This window comes from Eulemur rufifrons, chromosome 29 (assembly GCF_041146395.1).
Source record: "Eulemur rufifrons isolate Redbay chromosome 29, OSU_ERuf_1, whole genome shotgun sequence".
NCBI classification, from domain to species: Eukaryota; Metazoa; Chordata; class Mammalia; order Primates; family Lemuridae; genus Eulemur; species Eulemur rufifrons.
In genome coordinates, this window is record NC_091011.1 from 82,152,727 (window position 1) to 82,177,325 (window position 24,599).

Consider the following 24,599-nt stretch of genomic DNA (forward strand, 5'->3'; position numbering starts at 1 on the left):
TCAACCATCCAAACACAAACTGGAATGTACAGCTCGGTCCCCCGCAGGGGCAGAAAGGACGCGGAGAGGGACGGCCGTGTCACCACCAAACGCACCTCTCGTGAGACGTGCCTGGGGACCCAGGGCCGAGGTGGTGGGAATCGTTCCAGCAGACGCCCATCAGCTTTGGCTACAGACACCGTCTCCGTAACAGCAACTTGCGTGAAACCAGTGTCTGCAGACCCCCAGCTTGCCAGACGCACTCCAGCTGCCCTCAGAACACCCTGGGAGGGACGCCGAGGCACAAGGAAGGTAATTGCCGCCTAATCACACGGGAACTCCCGCCAGGGGCACCATCCACTTAGGGATCCTGAGCCCCTAGTGGCACAAGCTTTTCTTGGACCAAAATACCATCTTCCCCTTGAACTGTGCTTCCCTCTGACACTCTCGGCGTGGTCAAAATCACAATCATGAAAGCGTCCTCTCCCCTCCTCCCTCCCAAGGGGCAGGCTTAACCATCTCTCAATTTCTCAGCCCCAAGGAAAGAACGTGAAAGGAAATACAGAGAAGAGGGAAAGAGATTGGAGAACATCCACAGGTCCCGTCTCCACCTCTCGCATGCCTTTGCCCCTCCGGGCCCCCACCCACCGCTCTATTCAAAATGCAACCCTGTCACCCGATTCCATGTAACCTGCCTGATTTCCTTTTTCCGCAGCACTTAGCACCTGCTAACCTGCTCTCTGATTTATTTCTTGTGTTGCTTCTTTCTTTGCTGCATTCTCTTGCTAAAATTGTGGGATATCTGTCTGATTCTTCCCTGTTGCATTCCCAATGCCTTCCAGGTGTTGGCCCACAGTAGAAGGGAGCTTAGGGAGTTTCTTGAATGAATGAATGAATGAATGAATCGGTCCCCATAATACGTTATAAAGCAAGGGGGCCCTCGCTGCTTCCCTACTGGAAGGAGCCAGGCAGAGCTGCCTTCCCAGGTAACTCTGACTGCAGGTGATCCACCTCTAGGCCCACCTCCTCAGCCCTCACAGGCCTCTGTGTCCCAGATCTGGGACTTGAGTGCCAGCAGCTCGTGAGGGGGACAGGCTGTAAGTGTCCCCAGGCACCTGGAGGCAGACCCACCATCAAGAGTCAGTAAAACAAAGGCTGCCATGAAAGATGGCTTTGGCCCAGACACTAAGACCATGTCGCCAAAGCAGAAACATGTGTTTGAGGCCCGTGGCTTTCAGGCAGGGAAGGGCTGGTGTATGGGACAGCAGAGATGTTGAAATATACTAAGAAATCTGCCACTTTCTCTGGGGCCTACCGAAGAAGAGACTCGCCTTGTCTGGGGGACAACTGCTTCTCTCCCTACGGAGGGTGTTCCAGGGCACCCAGCTGCAGCCCCGGCACTGCCACCTCATCTCCTCATTTATCTGCGTCGCTGACGTCTCCTCTCACTTCCCTCCCGTCAGCATGACAGGTTTTTATCACACTGGTTTCAGTGTGTATAGACATTCCCTTGGGGGTCTAGAGTTTAGTAAATACACGCCTCACGTGTACACGCACACATGCACAAAGCAAGAAGGAGGCTAACAAAGACAGACAGGGACAAGGGGGGAGATGTGTACACATGTGCATGTGTACACACTCCTACACACATGTACACGCGCACCAGAGAGATATCCAGAATTCTGCAGAAGAGAGAGAAAAGCACGGTACTGAAAGAGACAGGTGTGTCATGACAAAATGATGTTGACACCTGGCGGTGCACACTCACACGCCCCAAGAAGTGGGCATGGGATGCAGCGCTTGCTGAGTGGGCTCAGAGAGGGACTCACACATCTTAATAATAGAAACGATGTCCCAGCCATAGAATTATGTAATTTGCAAATAATCGAGCTAATAGGTAACATTTGCTGAATGTTTTCTCACTACCAGACACTGAGCTAAGCACTTTTCATGTGCGGCGTCCCACTGAATCCTCACCGCCACTGCAGACCGTCCATACTGCTTACTGTGGCCCTGTTTCACAGGTGCACACGGGGCCGGGGCCATCTGAGCTGGCCTCTGTCTCCACTGCCTCTCCCACCCCTTCCCCCTTTCTCCTTCCATGGCAGCCCTTCGGTGTCCTCAGACACTCTGCATCATGTGTCCATCTCAGCCTCTGTGCTTGCTGTGCCTCCTGCCTAGACCACTGTCCCCCACCACTTCACTCTATTCTGCTCTTTGCTCAAAAGTTCCCCTCTTGGGAGGACAAGCATCCTGAAAAGAGCATTCCCCACCACTTTCATGGCCATTGCTTTATTCCTCCTGAGTTGGCTCAATCTCTCATTGCATTTGCCACGATCCAACATGAGTCACTCACTCATTCACTCGTTCTCCATTCATTGCCTGTTTCTCTTCCCAGAACGTAAGCTCTGTGTGTGAGGACAGGGATGTTGTCTCTCCGGTCCCCATGGAATCCCAAGTACCTAGAAGGATGCCTCAGAGCAAGCGCTCAGTAAATATTTGTGGAGTATTGAATGAATGAGGTGTTGAGGGAGTCTATACCTTATCTGGGATCACAGAGCCAAAAGATATACAGCATTTGTGTGCATAGACATGCACATGTGTACACACACACACACACACACACACACTCTATTCTCTACCTCTATTAGTCAGACAATCATCCGACCCCTTCCTCTCCACCACCCACCCATCTTTCCTCATGCTGAGCCCTGGCCTGTTCCAGTGGATGGAATAAGGAACGCTGAAACCCAAGAGAACTTTCAAACAGACGTAGGGAGACAAAGTCAGTTGATCTCTCTAGAATCTTCTTTAACTATGGATTCATTAACTACTTCACAAGTACTCAACTATGATGCAATTTATTTCCCTGGCCGTCCACATCTCCTTCCTGCACTTGGTGTCCTCCAGTGTGGAATCAGGTGAATGGAGGGAGGGTGGGGGTGGCAGAGACAGTACCACCACTCATAAAGCACCTGGGAGTAAGCAGGGACAGATGAGCTTTAGGAGAGAGAGCAGCCCTTGCTTTCCCTGCCTGCCCAGAAAATGGTGAAGAGAAACAGGCCTCAGATCCAGAGCCTGGAGCCTGCAGAGATGCTGAGTAAATCCAAGTTACCTGGTTCCTAACAAAACTCAGAGTCATGCATTCTTTTCAAAGTCTTCGGGCGTCATCTCAGCCTGATTGGGAATCAGAAGGCTCTCAGGGAAGGGCTGCCCTTCATCACCAGCAGGTGAGGTCCAAAGCTCTTTCCCTCTCATTAACCCCACAAGAAAATATCGAGCCCCTCCTCTGGGCAAGGTCATCTTCTAGGTGCTGGACACAAGGTAATGACTAAGATAGACAAGATCCCTGCCCTCCAGAAACTCAGATGCTAGAGCACAAACATGGGAAATAAACAGGTAACTTTCATACTGTGGTGGGTAGCAGAAGAGAATAAACAGAAAGATGTCAGAGGAAGGAACCAAGATGTCACTGTAGGGGACACTTTACACAGGGTGGTCAGAGGGTGCCTCTCCCAGGACATGATAATTGAGCAAAAACCATAGGCATGAGAAGGAACCAGCCATGGAAAGAGCTGGGGAGAGTCTGCCCAGCAGAGGAAACAGTAAGTGCAAAGGTTCTGTGGCAGGAAGGAGCTTAGCAAGTTCAGGGACAGAATAGAGGCCTGTGTGCAGGTGTCCCAGGAGCCAGGGGACAGGGCTACAAAATAAACTTGCAAAGGAGGGGAGGAATCACAGCACGGGGCTGAGGGGCCCTGCCAGGAGCTTGGGTCTCAAGCCGAAAGGGAGTGATGAGAAGCCACTGATGGTAGCAGGGGTCCGTGCAGACCCACTCTGTTTGCTTGGGAACCACCGGATTCTGTTGCTCATTCCGTCTCTCTCTCCACTTGTCATTGTATTGTTTCTCCTTGGGTTCCCCATTAGATGCACCAGGACCTAAAGGTCCTTTAGGCTACACTGCCCTGCTGCAGCTCCCAAAAGATCAAAGAGGAGAGAGTGTGTAATCTGAGCTTGGAAGAGCATTTTCTACCACCAGTTCTCTTATACAACACTCCCTGTTGGGAAATGTGTCCTTCAATCAACATAGGTCTCTTGGGTTATAATTAAGATTGCCTCTGTGCTGTGTTTAGGATTGGAGAGACTGCCCTTCCATGGAGATTTGGAAATACAGTTGCAGATGTGTTTTATGGTGGATTTTAGTCTTTACTTATAGGAGCAGCCAGAGCAGCAGAATTGAAACCACAGCCCTCTTGAACCCAGATTAGTTCATTCATACATTAATTCATTCACTCATTCAACTAATAATTAACATAAGCAATAGATAATTTGTGTTAGTCCCTCTCTTTTTCAATTCTGGTTCAATGAAGACATGGAGGATTCATTCATTGAAAAATTACCACGGGCCTATTAAGTGAGGCTTAGGCAGACGAGACGAAGGGCTGCCCCTTGCTGCTGCCGGGGGAGAGAGATGAGGAAGTCGTCATCACAGCTGGGTCTGAGAAGAGCTGCCATGGGGCGTTTAACTACAGGTCAGGAACAGCCCACTGAAGAGTGTGACAGCCGAGCTAAGTTTCAAAGGACAAGGAAAAATTTGCCAACTGAGAAAGGAAAGTGCTCTCCAGGCAGAGCTGACCCCACTGCCCAGCACACACCCTCAGCCTGCAGTCTGAGTGCCGCAAAGTGTTGAGACACAGCATGGGAAGGCAGGCCCGCCGGCTGGCACAGGGAACTGGTCCCCATGCCCTGGGGCTGGTGGGCTTCCAGGTGTATTCGCCACACTGCTCTGGCCCTGAGCTCTACTCTGCATGCCCAGTAGGTACAGCAGGCTGGGGGTTCTTGGTGTGCTCTCTCCTGGGACTGAGTCTCTGCCCCCTGCCCGTCTGGGCCTTGGCCTGGACTCTTGTGCTGCAACCAGATGGCTCCTCTGGAATCCTGGTGGCCGTCCCTGCCTGACTCTGGACACGGCCAGTGTTGGGAAACTCCTGTTGCAGAGCCCCTCCATTTATCAAGCACTTACTCTGCGCCAGCCTTGGCTCTAAGCTCCCCATGTACGTTATCTCATTCAATTCTTGAAACACCAGCCCCCGATATTATCATTGCCTCCAGATGACAGTAGAGAATGCTGGCTCTTAAAGAGGCGAGGAATGTACCTGAGAGCACACTTGGTAAATGGCAGAGCCAAGATTCACGCACAGATATTCTGACGCCAAGGCCAGCACACGTAACCAATGTGCAAGACCAACACTTCCCGCAAAGAATCCACAAACCCAGTGGATACTGGTGTTAGCCCAGGTGTCGGGGCCCTTGGGATTGTGACTTGTGTGGCAGGCCATCCCACCTCTGAGGCGCAGCCCCAGAGTGGATGAACACCCTGACTCTACCCACGCTCCTTTCCATCGTGCCCATGATCCAGAGCTCCCAGTCCGCCTCCCCACCACGGTCCATGGGTAAGGACTGCGCCACCAGGAAACGGGAACCAGCTGGGGACACAGGGGCAGGCAAGGATTCAGATGCTCAGAATTCTGACTCAGTTTTCAGAGGGGGATGATAGATTATCAACTTATATTTCCCATCTTTGAAAGCCCTTTGGTGTTTTAAGTCCCAGGGTCAGAAATTCTGGCTTATGGGTCAGGCAAGGAATACTCTATGCCTCGTGCAGATCTTCTCCAAATGATTCATTCCACCCAGGAAAACTGCTTCCCCTCAGCTTCCAGGGCCTGGGAGGTGGGCAGGGAGTGAAGTGTGGGGACCCCTGTACAAAAGTAAGGAGTGTAGACGGGGGGAAGCCTCACGCCCAGCTGCTGCCTCCATCTCAGGAGTCCACACGCCCAGGGAAAAACACTCCACCCTCAGCCTCACACCCGGCCATTTCCAAGCCACGGCAGCCTCAGCAAGGGCACCGCAATTCATCCCAGTGTGGCTGAAGCCCAAAAACGGGGAGTCCCACACCATGAGAAGATGTCATCGAGCCCGTGGGGAGGATGGAGCTGTTGTGGGCTGCCAAGGCACAATGCACAAGCCCTGTGGGTGGCATAATGTGGTATTCATCTCCCCCACTATGTGGAGAGGGGACAGGCGGAACAATCCGGACACTGTCAGCAAGGTCCTCCAGAGAGTTCAGTCCATACTAATGAAGTCGAACGAGAGGGGAGATCAGCCGCCCAAGGCCGCTGCCACTCAGAGCTAACACACACATCCGCGGGCCGGAAGGACGGCTCCCAGGAGTGAGCTTCCCACAGAGGTGGCGGGACAGAGGTATAGCAGCACTTGGGGTGGGCTGAGTATTGTGGGGTGGAATTAGGGACTCCAGGAAATGCCCTTAAATATATGGAATGTCCAAGGTGAAACCTGCTCCTTTGCCTGCCACAGACATAGGACTCCTGGTCTGAGCTCAGGGAACCCTGAAGAACTTACTCAGTTCTCCACTGAGTTCCAGAACCAAGCCCAACTTGGTGGCTTCCTACTCGGTATCAGCTAACAACATATCTGTCCTTCCTGGGTTGACTGCATGGAATTTTCTGGAGGTTCCACAGAGTTGTAGGTACACAGGAAGGCTCTGGGCACGCGCTCTCTCATCTCATCTCACCACACAGACTGTCTTTTCTAAACCTTCACCTGTCTGGCTTTCCCATGATGCTCCCTTAGCTAGGCTCTTTCAGTAACAAACCCTTGCCTACCACCAGCCTCTCAGATACAGGAACATGACTTTGGTAGGAGATTATACTTTGTGTAGGGAAATCTGGACCCAAAACTTGGGCATCTATACCACATTTCTTCAAAAGAGAGAAAATGTTGGTCCTGAACTTATACGCACCATGATTTTGAAGACAGGGGATTTGTTCTAGACTCACTGATACTTTGACATTTTATAATAAATGGTCCACTCCCTGTTTCAGCACCCTGCACCTCAGTGCCCAGGCAGCGTAAGTGAAAAGACACACTGAGCTGAAAAAATCAAATCAGCTCTCTGCAGCCGGCCTCCTCCAGGCTTCTACTGAGCCACAGGCTAGTATTTAGCTGCAAAACAAATGTCTGGCAGAGCCCAGAGAACCTTACCTGCCTTTCCGACATGATGTAGAGCTGCTCGTGGTCCTTGGAGAAGGCCATATCCCGGAGCACGGGGCCGGGGTCCACCACCTGCACGGTCTCGTACTGGAGGGCGCTGCCCCTGGGCCCGTCCACCCGGATCTGTGGAGGGAGGAAGAGGAGAGGCAGGATGAGAGGTCAGATCCTGCACTGCCCACAGCAGAACTTCAGCCCAGAGACCCTCCTGGCAGCCGCGGGAGAGTAAGCGAGCTCTGTCCCTGCACTGCTCAGAGGCTGGGACCATGGGGCCAAGTGACACAGGCCCGCCACAGGCCTCGTGACGGGAACGGCAGAGAGATGGTGGGGAGAGGCCGCGGCCGGCTTCACCGGGAATCCAGTCTTGTTCCCTGCGCCTCAGGCGCGAGCATCTGAGGCCTTGCTGGTCCCCGGAGAAGAGGGTAGGGCTGTGGGGATGGGGAACAGCGGATAATTGAGGCTGCCTCACATCCGAGTGTCGTCTAACATTGGGAAGGCAACATTATCTGCCACATGTATTAGCAGAGAGAATTTTGCTATGAGGATGGGGGAGAATTATTTGAAACTGCTACGTAGATATCATTGCTGTACCTTCAAGGGGAACCAGGCAGGGGACCAACCCCAGAGGTTTCACACTAAGTGGTCTCTTTTTGGCCACTGAAGCCAGTGGCTGGTGGTTATGTCACTGGGTCCTGGAACCTCTTGGAAGCTCTGTTCGTGTCCCCAGAGAAGGGGGTGTGGGCATGACAGGAAATGTGCTTCAGGTGTGAGTCATCCTCAGTCTTCCCAGAACACTTAGCAGCGTAGGTCCTCTTGGCCATCCACGAGTCCTTCCTAGAAATGCTGGGACAACGTGGAGATAGCCGGAAGAAGACTTTAGCCTACGTGCCTCATGGCTGAGAACAAACCTATAACACACATGGCTTTCCAGCCCTACAGATGCTTGTCTGGCCCCTGGGTGTTGGCTCAGGTCTCTAGAATCCTCACGAGTCTGAGTGCAGCGATCCAACACGGGCGCTGCCCCGAGCTAGCACCACCACTCACTGGAGTCGGGACCAGATATGACTGGGGATGTGGTCAGCGAGAGCTAAGCGTCACCGCACTTGATTAGATGCCATCAGTGCAAGACTCTGTAAGGTACACACAGTGTCATTCTAGAGATTTCAATAACAAAACTGATGAAAAAAATCATATTCCAAATATTCCCATTATGGACTCTTATTGTTAATTTGTAATATGTAATGGTTAACCTCTCATGAGAGCAAAGGGAATAAAAGAGTTATTCCGAGGAACTAAATTACAGAAGGGCCACCACACAAATGTACACTGGTCACATCCGGTTACCAGGAAATCTGCTGCCTCTCATTTCTCTGGAGTTCACAGAACTCTGACATCAGGTTATTTTGCGGTTTATGTGTTTGAGTTTAGGTTTGTTCCAGATTCTGATTTTTTTTCCTTTTAAGCATTATTTTTAAGCTTTCTAGACATCAGGTACTGGGAGATGGTTTGGGGCATAATTCTTACTGGTACAATCCTCTCAATCCTGTGCGTTTAGTGCTCACTTGTCATGGCTCACAGGCCCCCCAGCGTCCATCCCACCCTCTCTCAACCTTTGGGTGGGTTGAACCCACTCCCTGCTTCCTGGGGAAGTCCCTGATGAACATAAACAAATCAGCTTAATCTCACTGTCTTGCCACAGTGATGGAGAGAGAAGAGTCAAGCCAACCAACGTGTCCCATCAGAGCAAAGCAGGTGCTAATGACGAGGAACGAGATGACATCTCCTCACCCATAATAGGGTCAAAGAGACATGCAGCTCAAAGATCTATTGGCAGCCCTCTTGTAATAAGGAGGGGAACTGGAACCAGGGCAGGTCAACCACAGAGATGGGAAAAAATTGGTCTTTGGTGACATCACTGAGCCACCGAATCAAAGTAACCCTAAAGTCTGCCTGATGTTGGAGCTTCCCAGTTACTCAAGATATTTCCTTTTTGTCAAAGCAATACAAAGATTTTTCGGCAACATCAAAAGTTCTAACTGATATAATATTGATAATAGATGAGGAATATGAGACCCAGGTGCATTGAACAACTGGCCTGAGCTATGAAATCTGGGGACAGAAATTAGAATCCAGTCTGACTCCGAAGTCCGTGCTTTTCCCACCACCCAGCACATGAGAGACCTTTTTCCTAGAGGGGTTTCACGTTCATTTCCTGGTGGGGGCTACCTAAAGGCCGGGGGCTGAGGTCAGGATCTGGCTCTGGTCTCTACAATTCCAGAGACTTTCTCTAGTCATGCCTGAGTTTCATGCTAAAGCACTTGAGCTGGACAAATATTCATTTTAAAAATGAAGAAATAAATGAATGAAGTTGAGACTCCTCTTTGCTGATTTCCCATTAAGCTCACGAAAACAACAACAACAACAGTTAAAGGAATTAAAGAGACATGGTTAGCGCCGAAACTCAAAATGACTCAGATTCCCGGAGCCCTCCTTCTGTTGCCCATCCCCAAGCCACCAGATGTCCATGCCAGCCAGGTCTCTTCTTAATCCGAATGAAACAGGAGTTCATGCAAAACCAATTGGGATTACCACCCAAGTCTGACAGTGTAGTGATGGCCTTGGCCCCCGGCCCAGCCGGGCTTCATCCCCACCTGGGAGCGCCCCTGGAGTGGGAGCAGAGAGTGACACCGAGCGCCCTGGCTGGTCTCCAGCCCTCTCGGGCCGCTGTCGGCCAGAGCAGGCTCCCGTAGGGAATGCTGGCGGAACTAAGTCCCATCCAGAGTCCCTTGGTCTGATCCCCACAGGAAATTGGATTCAGTGCCTGAGTGGTCTTCTTTATCATCAGGCCCCAACTTCCCTGCTCCTCAGGACAAGGGGTGTGCTAGACACAGGTGGACATCAGAGGACACCAGCTGGCCTGGGGCAGGGACAGAGGCGTGGACAAGGCACCGAGCAGGAAGCACCAATTGGGCAAGTTGTCACAGGCCTGGCCTTCTGCAGGGAGGCTGGATGGAGTTAGGTCCCCTACCCTCTGCACTTAGCCAGGTGGAGGTAAGTGACAGGAGAGGCATCCTCGTCTCCTCCCCACCCACGCCCTCCTGCAACTTCTCAGGAAAGAGAAAGGAAAACATTCATTTATCCATCTGCTGAAAGTGTCTCACACAAGACATGAATAAAGGAGCTCATGATGGAATTTGCTGAATGTCTGATGGACAATCCTAAAATTGAGGTAGGATGGACCAGCTGCTGGCTCTTGGGCCTGTACACAGACAAACGGCAACAAGCGCTGCTATTTATGGAGCAGCCACTATGTGTCAGGCACAACGCTAGGCATTTTACATATATTTATTTTCTCATTTAAATCTCATAACTCAGTAAAGGAAGCATTAATAGTGTCCCCATTTGCAGAGGAGGCACAAGAAAGGTTATATAATGTGTTCAAGGAGGGCACAGACTGGACACACACCAAGGTCTGATTGATTCCGGCATCCACGTTGCACCAAATGCTCACATTGAACCAGGATCTATAGGTTGTGTAAACTCACATCCCTTCCAGGAGTCAAAGGAGTTGATTTTAAACAAAAATCACCGTGGGGTGGGAGGAAACATGGTTTTACCTACTGCAGTTCTTTTGGGAGAAAACCATGCATATGAATGAAGATGCTGTTGTAAATTTTCTAAATAATGATCCCTTATATTTTTGTTTTGTATCTTGCAAAGCATTCTTAAATAACACTGTCTCATCTGCTGGCTGTGAATTTTTTATGGTGTTGACTGCCAGCATAATCATTCTCATCTTACTGACGAAGCAGTTCAGATTGGGGCTCTTCTCTGCCTTTTCCAGAGTTCAATGACAAACCAGTGACAGGTAGGACTGGAACCCAGGTCTCCCGGTTCCCAGCTCAGCGCTTGTCTCTTAACTATTTAAATTTTCCAGAAACCTTTGACAAGGCTCCACATGAAAAGGTATTTAAAAATAATGAGTCTCCATGGGACTTTGGGCAGTCTGACCATGAGGAGAGAACTGACTTAGAGGCGGGAAAAGGCACATTTCTGTGTGGAGACGTGGAACGGGGGACTCCCTGAACACTAGTGTTATGACTAGTCTTATTTAATATTTTTTATAAATAGTCTGGCAGAGGGAGCAGGAGAATGTGCAGATGATTCTGAGCTCTATGGGACAGCAGGAAGCCCGACCATGAACGTGAACTACAAAAAGACAGTCAGCCTTTTGCAGGGGCTGAGAGTGCAGAACAAGTTGCCACACGGGCACATGGCCCTGAGACAGTGAGTGTCTTGGGGCCAGGTCATGCCTGTCATGTTCATACAACACCCCACACGTGGCTGGTGCTCAGTAAGTCAGTCACAAATAAATGAAAAGCACCCCCAGTCTGCCATGTCTGAGCTGCTAGATATTATCAAGGTAACAGGCAGCATCAGGAGGGGTCTCAGCACCACCATTTGGTTCTCCCAATATGTAAGGCAGCCGCAAAGGTCAACAAAATATCAGGCAGCATTCAAATGGGATTCCAGGGAAAGACAGGCAAACAGAAGCCATCAGCCTGGCTGAGTTCACTTGAACATAGAATGTCACATTTAGTCCACCCCTCATAAGGTGGAAACATAACCCACATGCCTGCAACTCGAGAACGTTCTAGAAAAGACACTCCAGGCCACCAAGAAATAGTGGAGATGCAAGGAGACACGCTGACCTGTGGCTATGGCTCAGTCACCAATGCAGAGGCCACCCCAAAACTTGTGAGGTGACAGCCTAAACAAATAAGATTTTTATTTTACGCAATGTAGACAATACGTGTAAATCACCTAAGCAGCGAGAAAGGATGAAAACAGGAATTGATTTTTTTTTTAAGGTAGAAAATGGAAAGAGACCAATGGTGGGTCATGAATGGAAACTTGGGTGTTTGAAAGATGTTCATCTCTGAGGCTGACACCAAGAAGGAAGCCACATCCCAACCCCATGTGTCCCTTAATGGAGTGACACACCACACACCGCCCAGCAACCGCCGTGCATTTGTTTATGTCCCCTTGTTCCCGGGCTCAGAGCTGGCTTCTGGAGAGAAGGTGGTCAGTGGCAGCCCTGCCTTCCAGGAGGCCCGTCTCCTGAAGGGCTCAGATTTCACACAACTAAGGCCAACTGGCAATGCCAGAGCAGAGGGGTGTTCAAAGGCCTCTATTTGTCCTTCCCAAGAGGTCTGGCTCACTGGGGCCTAACCAGGACGACCAGCCCAGCCCAGGAAAGGCTGATCAGCCTCACAACAAAGGGCTTTCAACATGGCGCCCCTGACCACAAAAGTTTGACTAAAAAAACACATAGCGGGTAACATCAGGTCCGCCCAAAAGCCACCTTAGGAGACAAAATCCCTTAGGGCAGTATAATGACTGGTCTGAAGTAGCAACATTAGCAGTGCTAACGGATTTCGTAAAGACGTAACACACTGACAGGAGGGTAAGGTAAAAATAGGAAGAAGGGTGTCCGAGGGGAAACGCTGGGTCCTGCGGAGACAGGAGTGAACAGAGCAGACCAGAGTGCCAATGTGTTCTGCAGGCCTCACCTTGGCCCAGTGGAATTTTCTAGAACAGCCCCAGACAAAAGAAATAGAATGCAAGCCACAAGTATGGGCCACGTATGTCATTTAAAATCTTCTAATAGTGACCACATTAGAAAAAAGACAGGTAAAATTAATTTTCATAATGTATTTTATCTAACCCAACATGCCTGAAATATGATCACGTTAACATGTACACAAATATAAAAATTATTAATGAGCTATTTTACATTTTTTCTCTCATCCTAAATCTTTGAACCCCGCAGTGTATTTTATACGTGCAGCACATCTCAATTTGGACCAGCCGCATTTCAGGAGCTGGTATGTGGCCCAGTTCTAGACTATTCTCTCCCCAGTGTTTCAATGCTGCATTACCAAGCAACCTTGCTAATAATTTGGCTTGGTGACTATCCTCCTGGGGCACCCTCAGTTGAGATTTTTCCCACGTCCCTCCCCTGCCACAGCACAATCGTGTCCCCCAGGCACCTTCAGCCTACAGCACGGTGCAGTGTGCCCATCAGCCTCACGGTTTTGGAGGTCAAAGGCTATAAGCTCCGACCATTGCCTGGTCCTCCTCAGCCCAACCGAGTCAGGATGCTCGGTGGCACGGGCTGGCTCTGAGCCAGGCTAGCGCTCGGCAGGCTCATGTGATGTACCTATGTCTTGTCCTTCCACACTCTGGGCTCCCCTCCTACACAGCAGGACCCCGGTACCCTGGGGTACCCTGGGCGACGGTCAAAATATTCAACAACTGCTCGCAGCGGGGGACCAACCAGTCAGAATAGTTGCTATGGGAGCAGGTTCTTGGAGGCTCCCACCTGTGCCAGGTAATACTGCTAGGGGAGAAAGCAGTGGGGGGGGGGGCAGCAGCTAGATGGGGGTGGGCACTCGGGGGCTGGGGGTGGCAGCTAAGTACCAATCACTGGGATGCATTTCAATATTAACAAGTGGCGAGGCCCCAGGAGGACTTAAGGACCTAGCGGCATCCCTGCCTGTGCCGCGCAGGAACCTCCATTAAGGCAGCAGTGTGCGCTGACTACTGCCCACATGTGGCCTGCCACTACCCTGGGTGTCCAGGTGTCCCTACCTGCCTGCTGTCCCCAGCCACTTAGCGTCCAGCTTGGGATCTCTCGAGGCAGCAGGCCCCCTTCCTGCAGCCCCCAGCCCCTGCCCGTCCACCAGTGAGCACTGCCTCCTGTCTCCATCCCTGGCACGGTGAGTCTCTGCACTGCCAGGCAGACTGCTATTAAAACATCAGCAGCGTGGCCTCCGCAAAGGTCAGCCATCCGGGGAGCTCCTGGCAGCTGCTTGTTTGTTTATTGGAACATTATCTGGGCCGGGCTGTTTATTTACATCCATTGAAGGATTGAACAATAAATATCGTCTCCCAGTAGCAGGCAGATGCTTGCACTAGAGCGTTCTGGCTGCCGTCTTGCTTGGACTAATCTCCCTAATGAGCAAACAGTGCTATTCATCTCTGAAGATGCAGGCCACCCCGCACTCCGCCCTCCCTCTCCCTCCACATCCTCCTCAAACTTCCGGGTCAAGGTCTACTCTTGTGAGACTTCTCTGGGCTGGGCCCAGGTATAAGGAGGTGGGGCTGGTGTCTGATCTGGCAGGCGGGGAAAAGGAGCTGGAGATGGAGGGGGGAGCAGATTAAATCTGGAGGCAAATGTCCCAGGGCCACTCTGAATTCTCCACCTGGGCTCTCAGACCTCAAGTACAGTGGCATGTGGCAAACCAGCTGGTGGCCGGGATGGGAATATGGTCAGGCCTCCCGCACGGGGCTGGGGATGCTGGGGCTTGTGGAGAGACCACCCCACCCCACATTCGAGCTGTGCCAGAGCTGGAGACGGGCCTTTAAGTGTCCAGGATCTGAAGGGGGCCCATTTGTGAAATGGAGACCTTGTAGGGGCAGGTGGGGACAGTTGATGTGACCCCAGAGGGAGGCCAGGGATCCAGGCTTGCCTCCTGTCAGAAGCTTCGAGCATGTGACGTCAGTTCTCCTAGCTGTTCTGTTCTCTGTCCTGGCCTTGGGATCCAAGGTGAGCCGTCTATTCAGTTGGCCCCCAAAGGCTCTAAATAATGGAGTTCTGGTCACTGTCACTCAGCATCTTGCCACACAGGCTGAAGAAGCAGGTGAAAGGAAGAATTAGTATGCCACAGAGTGCCAGTCAGGCACATAGTAGGTGCACGTTTGATGAATGAATGAATGATCTGAGAACCTAACTCTGGGTCCCAGTCGCCCTAGTTGGAGCCATGAGACACATATGTACACTCACAGACACATGCACACACACGTGTATCCACATGCTCTCTCTCTGGCCCTGAAGATGGGGCCAAACACAGTCTCTAGGACTTTCCCTTTCTAATTCTACGGAAAGTGAGGGAGTGCAGGCAATTCAACCCCGGCTGGGACAATAGGAACTGGGAAGGGTGTGGCAAGCTGGCAGGAAGATAGACACAATCACGGCATGAGGCCTGATTGTCTTGGCAACCTGCTGGCTGTGGGTTAAAGGTCTTGAGAAAGGGGGTCCTTCCTTGTCCACAACCCTATAGGGAGCTGCCTCATCTGTCCGTGGTGCCCTGGACGACCTCTAAGTTCCCATCAGTCTCTGAGGGGCTGCAGGTCCATCTCTCACTTCCTGCCAACATTCCTGCAGCCCCAAACCAAAGAATCCACAAATAAAACTTCACTCATAATGGCGACTTGCATTGTCCCTGGGCCTTGTGTTTTTAAACTCATTCCACTCCATCTCCCCTGGACTTCCAATCCCCTTTCCCTGCTCCACCTTTGTGCGTTTCCGTAGCACTTGTCACCCTCTCACATGCTATGTCAGGTATCCATTTGTTATGGCTATTGTTTGCCCCTCTTGCTAGAACAAAAACCTACTTAATGGGTACAATGAACACTATTCGGGTGATGGGCACACTTATAGCTGTGACGCAAGCATTACAAAAGTGATCCGTGGAACAAAAACAGTTGTACCCCATTAATATTCTGAAATAAAAAAAAAAGAACATAAACTCCATAAGAGCAGAAATCTTTATCAAAGGATGCATCCCAAACCCTGGAATCAGGCCACAGAATATGTACTTGATAAATCTTTCTTGAATAAAAGAATGAATGAAAGTGACCGAGAACACCCACAATTCTCGTTTCCTCTTTGTTTGTGCTCAGGATGTAGAACTTCCATATCTTACAGCGAGGGGCAAACAGTTGGGGATGTTCTAACCGGGAGACCCGGCGGCAGGGGTAGGGACCAAGTGGCCCGCGGTGCCCTGTCCCACCAGCACGGTGGACTCTACTTCAGGCCACGTCATATCCACGCCTCCCTGCTTCGAGTTCCCGGGCGTGGATGGTGAGCATGGATCCTACTTCTGTGTTCACGCTGCTTAAGCTGCCCCAGAATAGCACAGTGAAGGACTTTGCTGTGGTTTCCTGACTCCAGCCAGGAGAAGGAGGATGCAGAGGGAGCTGTAGGAGTATAAACAGTAATTAATTAGGCACTGTGTGTGTACGAATCCTGCGCAGTGTTACCAAACACCGCCGGGACAATCGGCCCTTTTGGGCCGCCCATTACACACGTTCACAAAGCCAAATAATGATTTCTAGGCTGCCATTAGGACTTCTTGCCCTGCCATGTCCAAACCAAAGGTGTCAGGGACAATGGCCTCTGAATACCGCCCCCCCCGCCCCCATAGGTGGTGACACAAAGAACAAGCTATAACTCTAGAAGAAAAAGATGCTGAAGAAATAAAAAGGAAGGCCAATGTGGTTGATATAAAGGAAGTGCCAGAAAAAGGTCCAAACCAGCATATTTCAAATGCAGAATATTTTAAAACAACTTTTGTTGCACCTTTCTAAGAGATTCATCAGAGAGCATGGTGTGCTGAAATTCCAGGTTTGAAATCTCGGTAGGTCAGCCACCTTGTGCCCCCAGAGTCACTATTTATTTGAATAGCTTGCACCCCCAAACCTCAGTTGGCCATTTCCTGTGTCCATTGGCAGAAAGGGCAGACTGCTCCCACTCCTAGAAAAAAGCAGGTTCCCATGAAGAGATAGTTAATTCACCACCTGCCATGCGCCAGGGACCATGCCATGGACTTTACACGCATCAGCTGCTCCTGATGCCTGGCAGATGGACCCCGCTCCTCCGCGTTACACATACCAGAGTCCTGAGCTGGGGCGTGGGCAGCGAGCAAGCAGCTAAGCCCACGGGCAAACAGCATGAATCCCAACTCTGACCCTCAGGAACTGCGTGGCCTAAGATGATCCACTAAACTTGTCTGAGAGTCACTTTCCTCACACAAAAACCAGAAATAATAATGACAATACTTCATTGTTATTGTGTGAATATGAGAACGTCCAAAGTGTGTCCAAATACTTAGCTGAGAGGGCAATAGTTAAGGTTCAATAAATATCAGCAACTATGACTACCCAAAGCAATGGATCTCTGCAATTCTCATCCATGCCCACTGGGAACACAACCCCGTGTGTTACAGGAGGAGAGGTTAGATGATGTGGCCCACACACGGGGCTCCCAGTGCCCGCTGAGGTCACCTGAGGGCTGGAGAGAAAGGAGAAGACCCGCAGCCCAGCTCCGGGCTGTCGGAAGCAGACAGAGGGCAGGGGAGCAGGCACAGAAGAGTCTGGGCCGTGCATGGACTGTGCAGATTGGCATTCCACCACCAGAACGTTTCACAGCTGCCCTGAAGCTGCGGGAATTGTCCAGGAAACTTCAAGTCTGGTGTAAGTCACAAGTGACTCAGAAAGCCGGCAACTTCTCGGAGGAAGATAAGAGCAGCTCTGTGCCTTCGGCTTGACCCAGCCGCAGGTGGGGCAGTGGAGCGCCACGGCCCGGCTTCACCGAGAGCGCAGCGTCCCTGAGGACCCAGCGAGGGCCGAGAGCAAAGGCAGGGCTGGCAGCATGCTGAGGGGAAGCAGGCCCAGCTTCCTAAAGTGGAGGCAGTGGCTCCACATGGTGCCAGGCACGGGGACCTGAGCGACAGGCAGGAGCCCATTCCCCATCCACACACCCCTGTCACGTCACCCTACAACTTAGATAGGCCACTCTTGCTCCTGCCCTCCCACGCATGGGAGCCTATCTCCTCTCCTCCCTGCTCCACCAACGGCTGCAGGCACGAAGGGGTTAATGCCTGAAGACACTCTGGGCACCTGGAACTGAGGTGAGCAAAGATGCATGGGGCTGCCACGCAGGCAGCAGTTCTCTTCTGCTGGAATCGGGCCTCCCCTGGAGTGGGATCCCGCAGGTGCCTGACGCAGCTGGACCAGAACGAGGAGAAACCACTGTCCAGCTGGAGGCCTGAGGGAAACAGAGGTAGGGAGGAGCCTGGAAACACGCAGACCTCGGTGTGAGCTGCTACAGCACCTTCGGGAGTCAGAGACAGCAGGTCCTAACCAGAAGGGGGCAGCTTCAGCACAGAGCTTGGTGCAGAGAAGAAGCGCAATGATTAAGTGTTGAATGAATGAGGGAGGATGACCTGTTCCTAGAGAGCGGGCCTTCCTCCCAGGCTCAGAGCAGCTTCGCCTCCCCCCACCCCGTTTCACACCTCAGATTTTACCCGTTATCACCACCACCCTACAGCGGCTCCCCCATAAGCCAAGGCCTCCTCCCGGCCCCTCGCCTTCCTCCTCATTAGCCCAACAGCTGCAGCCCCTGACCACCCAGGGACCTGCAGGCACAGCCCCTGGTCATCCCTGCGCATGGTCTCACCCTTCTTTGACACGCCAGGTGCTTTCCTGTTTCCCCAGGACTCAGCTCTGGTCCTCACTCTCCATCCTGCCCATGCCATTTCCCTCCCCTCTTTCCTCCCATTTCCTCGCTGCTTCCTTTCAACCAGTCCATGCCCACCAGTCCCCCTGATCTGGCCCAGGCCCCTCCTCCAAAGTCTTTCTCCATAACACCTGCCCGTGCAGTCCCTCAGAACTGCCACCTGCTTGTGCTCTCTTGGAAGCCTATTGTTCTTTCTCCTCATGCGCTTCCTGCGTGTTTTGTTCAGCCAGGAGAGACTCAACGTCTTGCGGGCAGGTCTGGGCAGAGAGCTTAGACCCGAGGCTGTCTAAGCTTAACTCCTGAATCTGCCTGTTACCAACGTGTGCAACCTCGGGCAGGACTTTTCAGAGTTGTTGGTATCCGTGGCTGAAATATGGGGCTCAGATTTTCAAGCTCGGAGTTGCTGTGAGAATATCATCAGGTGGGTGATGAAACACTCTTGGTCGCCTGCCTGGCACATCCTAGTGCTGCACGCATGTGCCTGTGAGTCACAGCTAGTTAATAAGTAGGTACGGTCAGTTAGGACGAAGAAGAACATGAGATGCTATGATGATGAGGATAACGTAGCAGAGCACAGCTCTCCCAGGACAGCTCTATAAACACCAGTTGCTTAATAGATGCTTAGTAAATTAATGGATGAACACATGAGTCCCATTAACAATGGAGAAGGATCCAAAGGGTCCCAGCATCCTCAGAGACTCTGTCCCAAGCTTACAACTCTTTGATGTCCTCTTTTTAGAGGACCAACCATGCTGAGGCGTCGGCAGCAGCCAGCCCTGGCTGGTTCCTCATGGGTCCCTTCCCAGCCCCAAGGCTGTTCTGCAATTTCCTTGACAAATAACCCAGGGAGTGTTAGACAAGTGCGTATAACCTCAACAATCTGCTCTCTCTGACGAGCTGGGCTCTAGGATCATTCCTTGCAGCCTCATATAGTGGCTGGGGGGTCAGCCTTGTCAAAGGCCCCAGGCTGCCATCCGAAGACAGCTGCGTGTGTCTTTCTGAGGCTAAGAACAGCCCACGTTTGCCTCACCTCGCGCAAAGGACCAAGGTGCAGTTTCCCAGAAGGCGGAGAACACAACTTCTCCACAGAGGCTGGGGTCGCCCCCATCCACTCCTCATCCTTGTGGACGCCTCGGACACACCCACCCTCGCTCAGCAACAGAAGCGCACCGGTCAGGGTGGCGCCCCCGGCCTCTGGCTGAATGGCGGAGGTTGCTCTGAAATGTCAGTGGACTTGCCAAGCCCTGAAACAAGCAGGGATTCAAGTTTTGCTTAGCTGGGATGGATACCAGGATTTGAAAGTAGCCAGCTCCTGGGCTTCCTAGGATAATTTTGTGTGTGTGGTCAAAACAAAGTGAGGAGGAAGTGTGAGATGCATGTGACGTTTGTTACCCAAGACCCAGCTCAGGCAGCACTGAGAGTCTCAGAGCTCTCCCTGCAGTCTCCCGGGGGCTCCGGTGACACATTGTGCACACCTCATTAGGGCACTTGTGCATCGAGGCACGGGGTCCTCAGTGCTCCCCCGTCCCTTCCGCTGGCCTGCGTGCTTCCGGAGTGCAGGGGCCACTCCTATTTCTCTGACCCAAGCTCACGAGCCAGGAAGTGGAGCCCCAGACTGGAGTCTACGTTTTCTAGCTCCAAATCTGGATTCAGCAACAATTCACATAAAAGCCCGCATTGTCGCTGGCCATCGTGATAATGTTCAGTGTCATCCAGGAAAACAATGACTGCGAAAAATTCTTTGAAGAGCAAGCCGGAGCCGGGGCTATCACACAGATTACCATGCCTCCCCGAGTCCTTCACCTCCCTGTCCCCGCGCAGCTCCCCGGCACAGCCATCGCCTGCATCTGACTTTTTCAACAGCAGCCACTCTGGGAAAGAAACACTTGCAGCTATCACAAATGAGCACCCAGGAATTCACGAGGCCTGGGGTGAAGCATGTGAATGGTTTGCAGTCAGAAAATCTGCTCCCAAAGACACGGTGGGGGACAGCCTTCCCCAGGCTTAGAATACTGTAGCTGAGAAGGGCGTCCCTGTCTGGGGATGACATCACCAGACGGAGCTGGAATGCACAGATGCGGAGGGCTGGGGGCCCCGGGGGCCAGGAGGGAGCATGGCTGTGAGATCACAAAGGGTCTTTTGACCACCCTTCGTCCCGGGAAAACCACAGAGCCCCGGCTTTAAGTCTCCCCCGCCTCCACTTGAGGGGTCTAAAGACACCCTCCTCAAATGAGATGGTGACCTCTGATCCCAGTGAGGGAGGCTCCAGAGCCCAAGTGCCTTGAAGGAAAACACAATAATAATGAGTGCCTGTGTGGGATACTTATTCTGCCAGAGCCTGTGGAGTTAATTGTAGAGAAATGCATTTTAAAATAAGATATTGGAAAACCTTCCTCTCCGTCACTGGCTACAGTTATTACAATTATTTATGCGGCATCACCAAGGCTCGTGTGTTTCACAGCAATTAAACTATTGATCTCCCAGCTGTGAGGCGAAACCCACAGCCACTGGTCCTTGTCCTTTGGGAGTTGTCTCTCCCCATGCTTCAGGTGAGGAAACTGAGCCCAGGCAGGAAGTCACCAAGGACAGGAGAGTCAGTGGTTGGGATATTAATATTCATAATCACTATGTTAATGTGATATGCTAATGGTATATTAACATATTATAGTAATATGTGCATTTGTCCGTTTGGCCAGCACTTACTCTGTCTCAGTGTTAGTTTCTAGGCTTGCCCCCCAGATCAAATAGTGCAGTGACTAAAAGCAGGGGTTCCAGAGGGCATTAACAAGGGCTGCAAACCCAGCTTTGCCAGAAACTAGCTGCATGACCTTGGGAAGTGAGTCAACTTCTCTAACCCCTGCTTTCCTCTCTCAAAAAATGCAAATCATAGCTGTACCTACCACATTCAGCTGACGTGAAGATTTAATGAGTTAGCAGATGAAAAGCATCTAGCACACCACTCTCACATGATCAGAGCTAAGCCTAAGTCAGTGGTTATTATCACAGGGGTCCGTGGCTACTCACTGACCGGGGACACGCCGTCTATACCGCACGTTGCACAGCTACATCATTGGCAAGCCGGAGAGGGAAGGCTCGAGCTCCTGGGCATCCCCACACTGAGATCTGAGGGACACTTCATTCTTTCCTGATGGTCTTGAGGCAGGAGCTGGACTTGGACCTCTCTTGCAGCCGGTCCCTTGAGTGTGCCTCAGCCCCCTTCTCTGCCCGCCACACTGCACCTCAAGGGACACGTCCCAGTGCCCCACCATTTCTCCTCAAGCTTACAGTCAATATTAAGCTAATAAAACTTACACAAAGTCTTATTTATAAAATGCATTTAAAGTATGATTTTATGTGTTTTTGAGGACACATTAAGGGTTAAAATGTACTGAATGGTAGGAGTCTGGAACTTCATGGAAATAATTCCCCTCCATAAACCTTTTTGCTATAGGAAGTTGCATGCTCCTGGGCACAGTCTCTTCAGCCGCACGGTGTGGAGGGGAAACAGGGTGATAGAAGGGACTGATGCTCGCGTTGGTCCAGCCAGAAGGCAGTGGGGACAGAGCAGAAGAATGGACGGAAAAGGCCATGAAGTGCGAAGAACCAGGGACAGCTCTGGATCGTCAGACCTGCATGACCAAGGGAATGGGGGGCCCAAGGAGCAGGGTGGAAGGGAAAACTGGTGTGAGTGGGAAGAAGAAGTGAGTCTGAGACCTGTGGAGTGTCAGTGGTGGTGGCCAATCGACTGTCTGGTCACCTTTGGAAATTCAGGACTGGTGCTTGGATAGAAGGTCATTGCTTAGGACAATTTTGTCACTGCTATTCTAGAGGTGGACTGTGAAATTATGACACAAAGACACTTCCAAGAGCCAGAATTGAGACCACCGCAATGCTGGGCTGCCCCTCCAACCCTCTCCCTGAAGGTCATGCTGGACACATTTCACAGATTACAGAACACACATTGGCAGGTGCCGGTAAAAGGGAAGAACACAAAGTCACATTTTCCCACTTCCCTTCATGTTGCCCCAGACAACAACAAGGGGCTCACTCAGTTGCGAGACAGAACATTCTTCCATTTCCCATCCCAGCAGCCTAAATAGGTCCGTGCCTTAACCTACATGAACTTACAGATAACCAGGCAGCCACTTTGGGGAGCACAGGAAAGACACACCTAGTCAACTGCCTTCTCTATACCTTCACCATCATCCTTGAACTTCAATATTTGAGAAATCTTTCTTTGGGTTAAACATTTTCAAGGAATTAAAGAAAAGTCTCATTTTGCACCACAATTTTCACAATTTTGCTTAGGGCTGGTTCAGGGTCTTTTTTCCAAAGTCTGTGCTGATTTCAAAATCCAAAAATAGCTACCATTACAAAAAAAAAAAATCTCAAGGTTTATTTCCCACCCTGACCTAAGACTTAAAACAACATGGATCACACTCATGGTTAAGTGTGGTTTGGCCTTTTCTCCCCAGAGACCTTGGCATTGGGTCAGAGCTTTTGGTCAGCCTCGTGCCAATGCCCACTGCCGGGGGTCGCTGGCTCCCTTTGGCTTCCTGGGGCCTTCTGAGGTTCCTCTGAGTCAGGAGGGAGGGGAAGGGGAGATGACGAGAACAGGGAAGGGAGGTGGGGAGCTGAGTGTTGAGGAACCTCAAGAAAAACAGATTTTATAGGTTGTTACTCTTGGGCTCCAAAACGGGTCCCCACAGAGCCTCTGCATCACCAGACCCTGGGTCCTGCACCAGAAGCTCCCTGTGTCTGCACCCGGGATCTCCAGCCCCTCTATTTCCCAGCCCTCAAGGTGGGCCAGGAAAGGCATGATGGAAACACTTCTCTGTTCCTCCCCAGCCCAGCAGAACTTGGATCATGCCGGCTTGCCATGCTGCAAAAAATAATAAATAAATAAATTAAAAAAGCAGAGAAAAAAGAAGCCAGCAACAAAATCGTCTTGCGTCACTTAACTTCTCGGATTTCTAAGCAGGTAATTATTTTCTCATCCTCCAATGGACTGCAAGTACTTTGGAGAGTTTTTGTTACAGACACTCCATAAATAAAGGTGTCAGATAATTAAGGATAATCTTATCCTCCACCCTCCTAAGCAAGTTGTTTATCCAGTAGAGCACTGTGCTCTCCCCCCAAGCATTCTCTTCCTCCACTTTTCCATCCGGCACCTAAGTGAGCCAAGGGGAGGATCTTGGAGCAGGGGAGACATTTCTGCCACTGAGATCTGGGACACTGAGGACCAGAGGGACTCCCACGCTGGTCTGCTGTGTGTGACCTCTGGGAGTCTCGTTTTCTCCAGTGCATTCCATCACTGAGCACTAACCGATCATCTGCGGGGTAAAATCCCACTCAGAGATGCAGGAGAGCCAAAGAGAGTTGGGCTGGTTCCCACCCTCCATGGCTCTTTGGTAAGAGAATTAAGATTCATAGCACAACTCAGAAAGCAGTTTCATATTTATTTTCTAATTTAATTCATACCACACATAGTAGGTACACAATAAACATTTGTTGAATTAATAAATGAGCCACAATTTCAGTGAGATAAGGAGGACAGTTATTTTTATTCATATTTTATATACATATGTATATGTACATAAACTAAGACTCAGAGAGGCTAAATAACGTGCCCAAAGTCAGATATAGCTACAAGCAGTGGATTCAGAATTTTCAACCAGGTCTTCTCGTGGAAACCCAACATACCCTGCCCTACACCCCAAGCTCCCCCTAAGTGAAGCACATTCAAACAACAGACTATGTGTGACCACAAAAAGGAAGCAATGGTTAATTGTGAGGAGGGCACTTCACAGAAGAGTGGCAAGTTGAGCTGCCTTTTAGGATTATGACTCAAATGGCAGGAGCTGTGAGGAAGAACATGCCCTGGAGTGGGCTGGCATGAGCACAGGCGGAGATGGGAAGTGCCATATGTGTGCAGGAGAGGGTGGTCTGCTGTGGTCAGGGCATGTGACTTAGAGGGACACAGTGAGGGGGAAGCCCAGGATAGTAGGTTGGATTCATGTACAAGAGACGCCTGGATGTTCTTCAAAGCCCTCGGCTTTAATATGTAGGAAGTGCTGTATGTTTTGGAGGTGAGAACTGATATGATCTGACTTGTAAAATGGGGATATAAGCAATCCTTACCCTGATTTTCCAACTTGGAGACCTTGCCATGAGACCCTTGAAGAAGAACATT

At 51.0% G+C, this 24,599-nt stretch overlaps 1 protein-coding gene across 2 annotated transcripts in view; it reads right to left on the reverse strand.

Moving 5' to 3' along the window:
* Positions 1–24,599, reverse strand: part of PLXNA4 (plexin A4) — a 346,342-nt gene that overhangs the window by 144,958 nt on the left and 176,785 nt on the right. Inside the window, exon 3 of one of the 2 annotated variants that reach the window (XM_069461824.1) lies at positions 7,036–7,167. In XM_069461824.1, coding sequence (XP_069317925.1) covers positions 7,036–7,167 — 132 coding nt within the window. The remainder of the gene's footprint in view (positions 1–7,035; positions 7,168–24,599) is intronic. The other variant, XM_069461825.1, reaches the window with a different exon arrangement.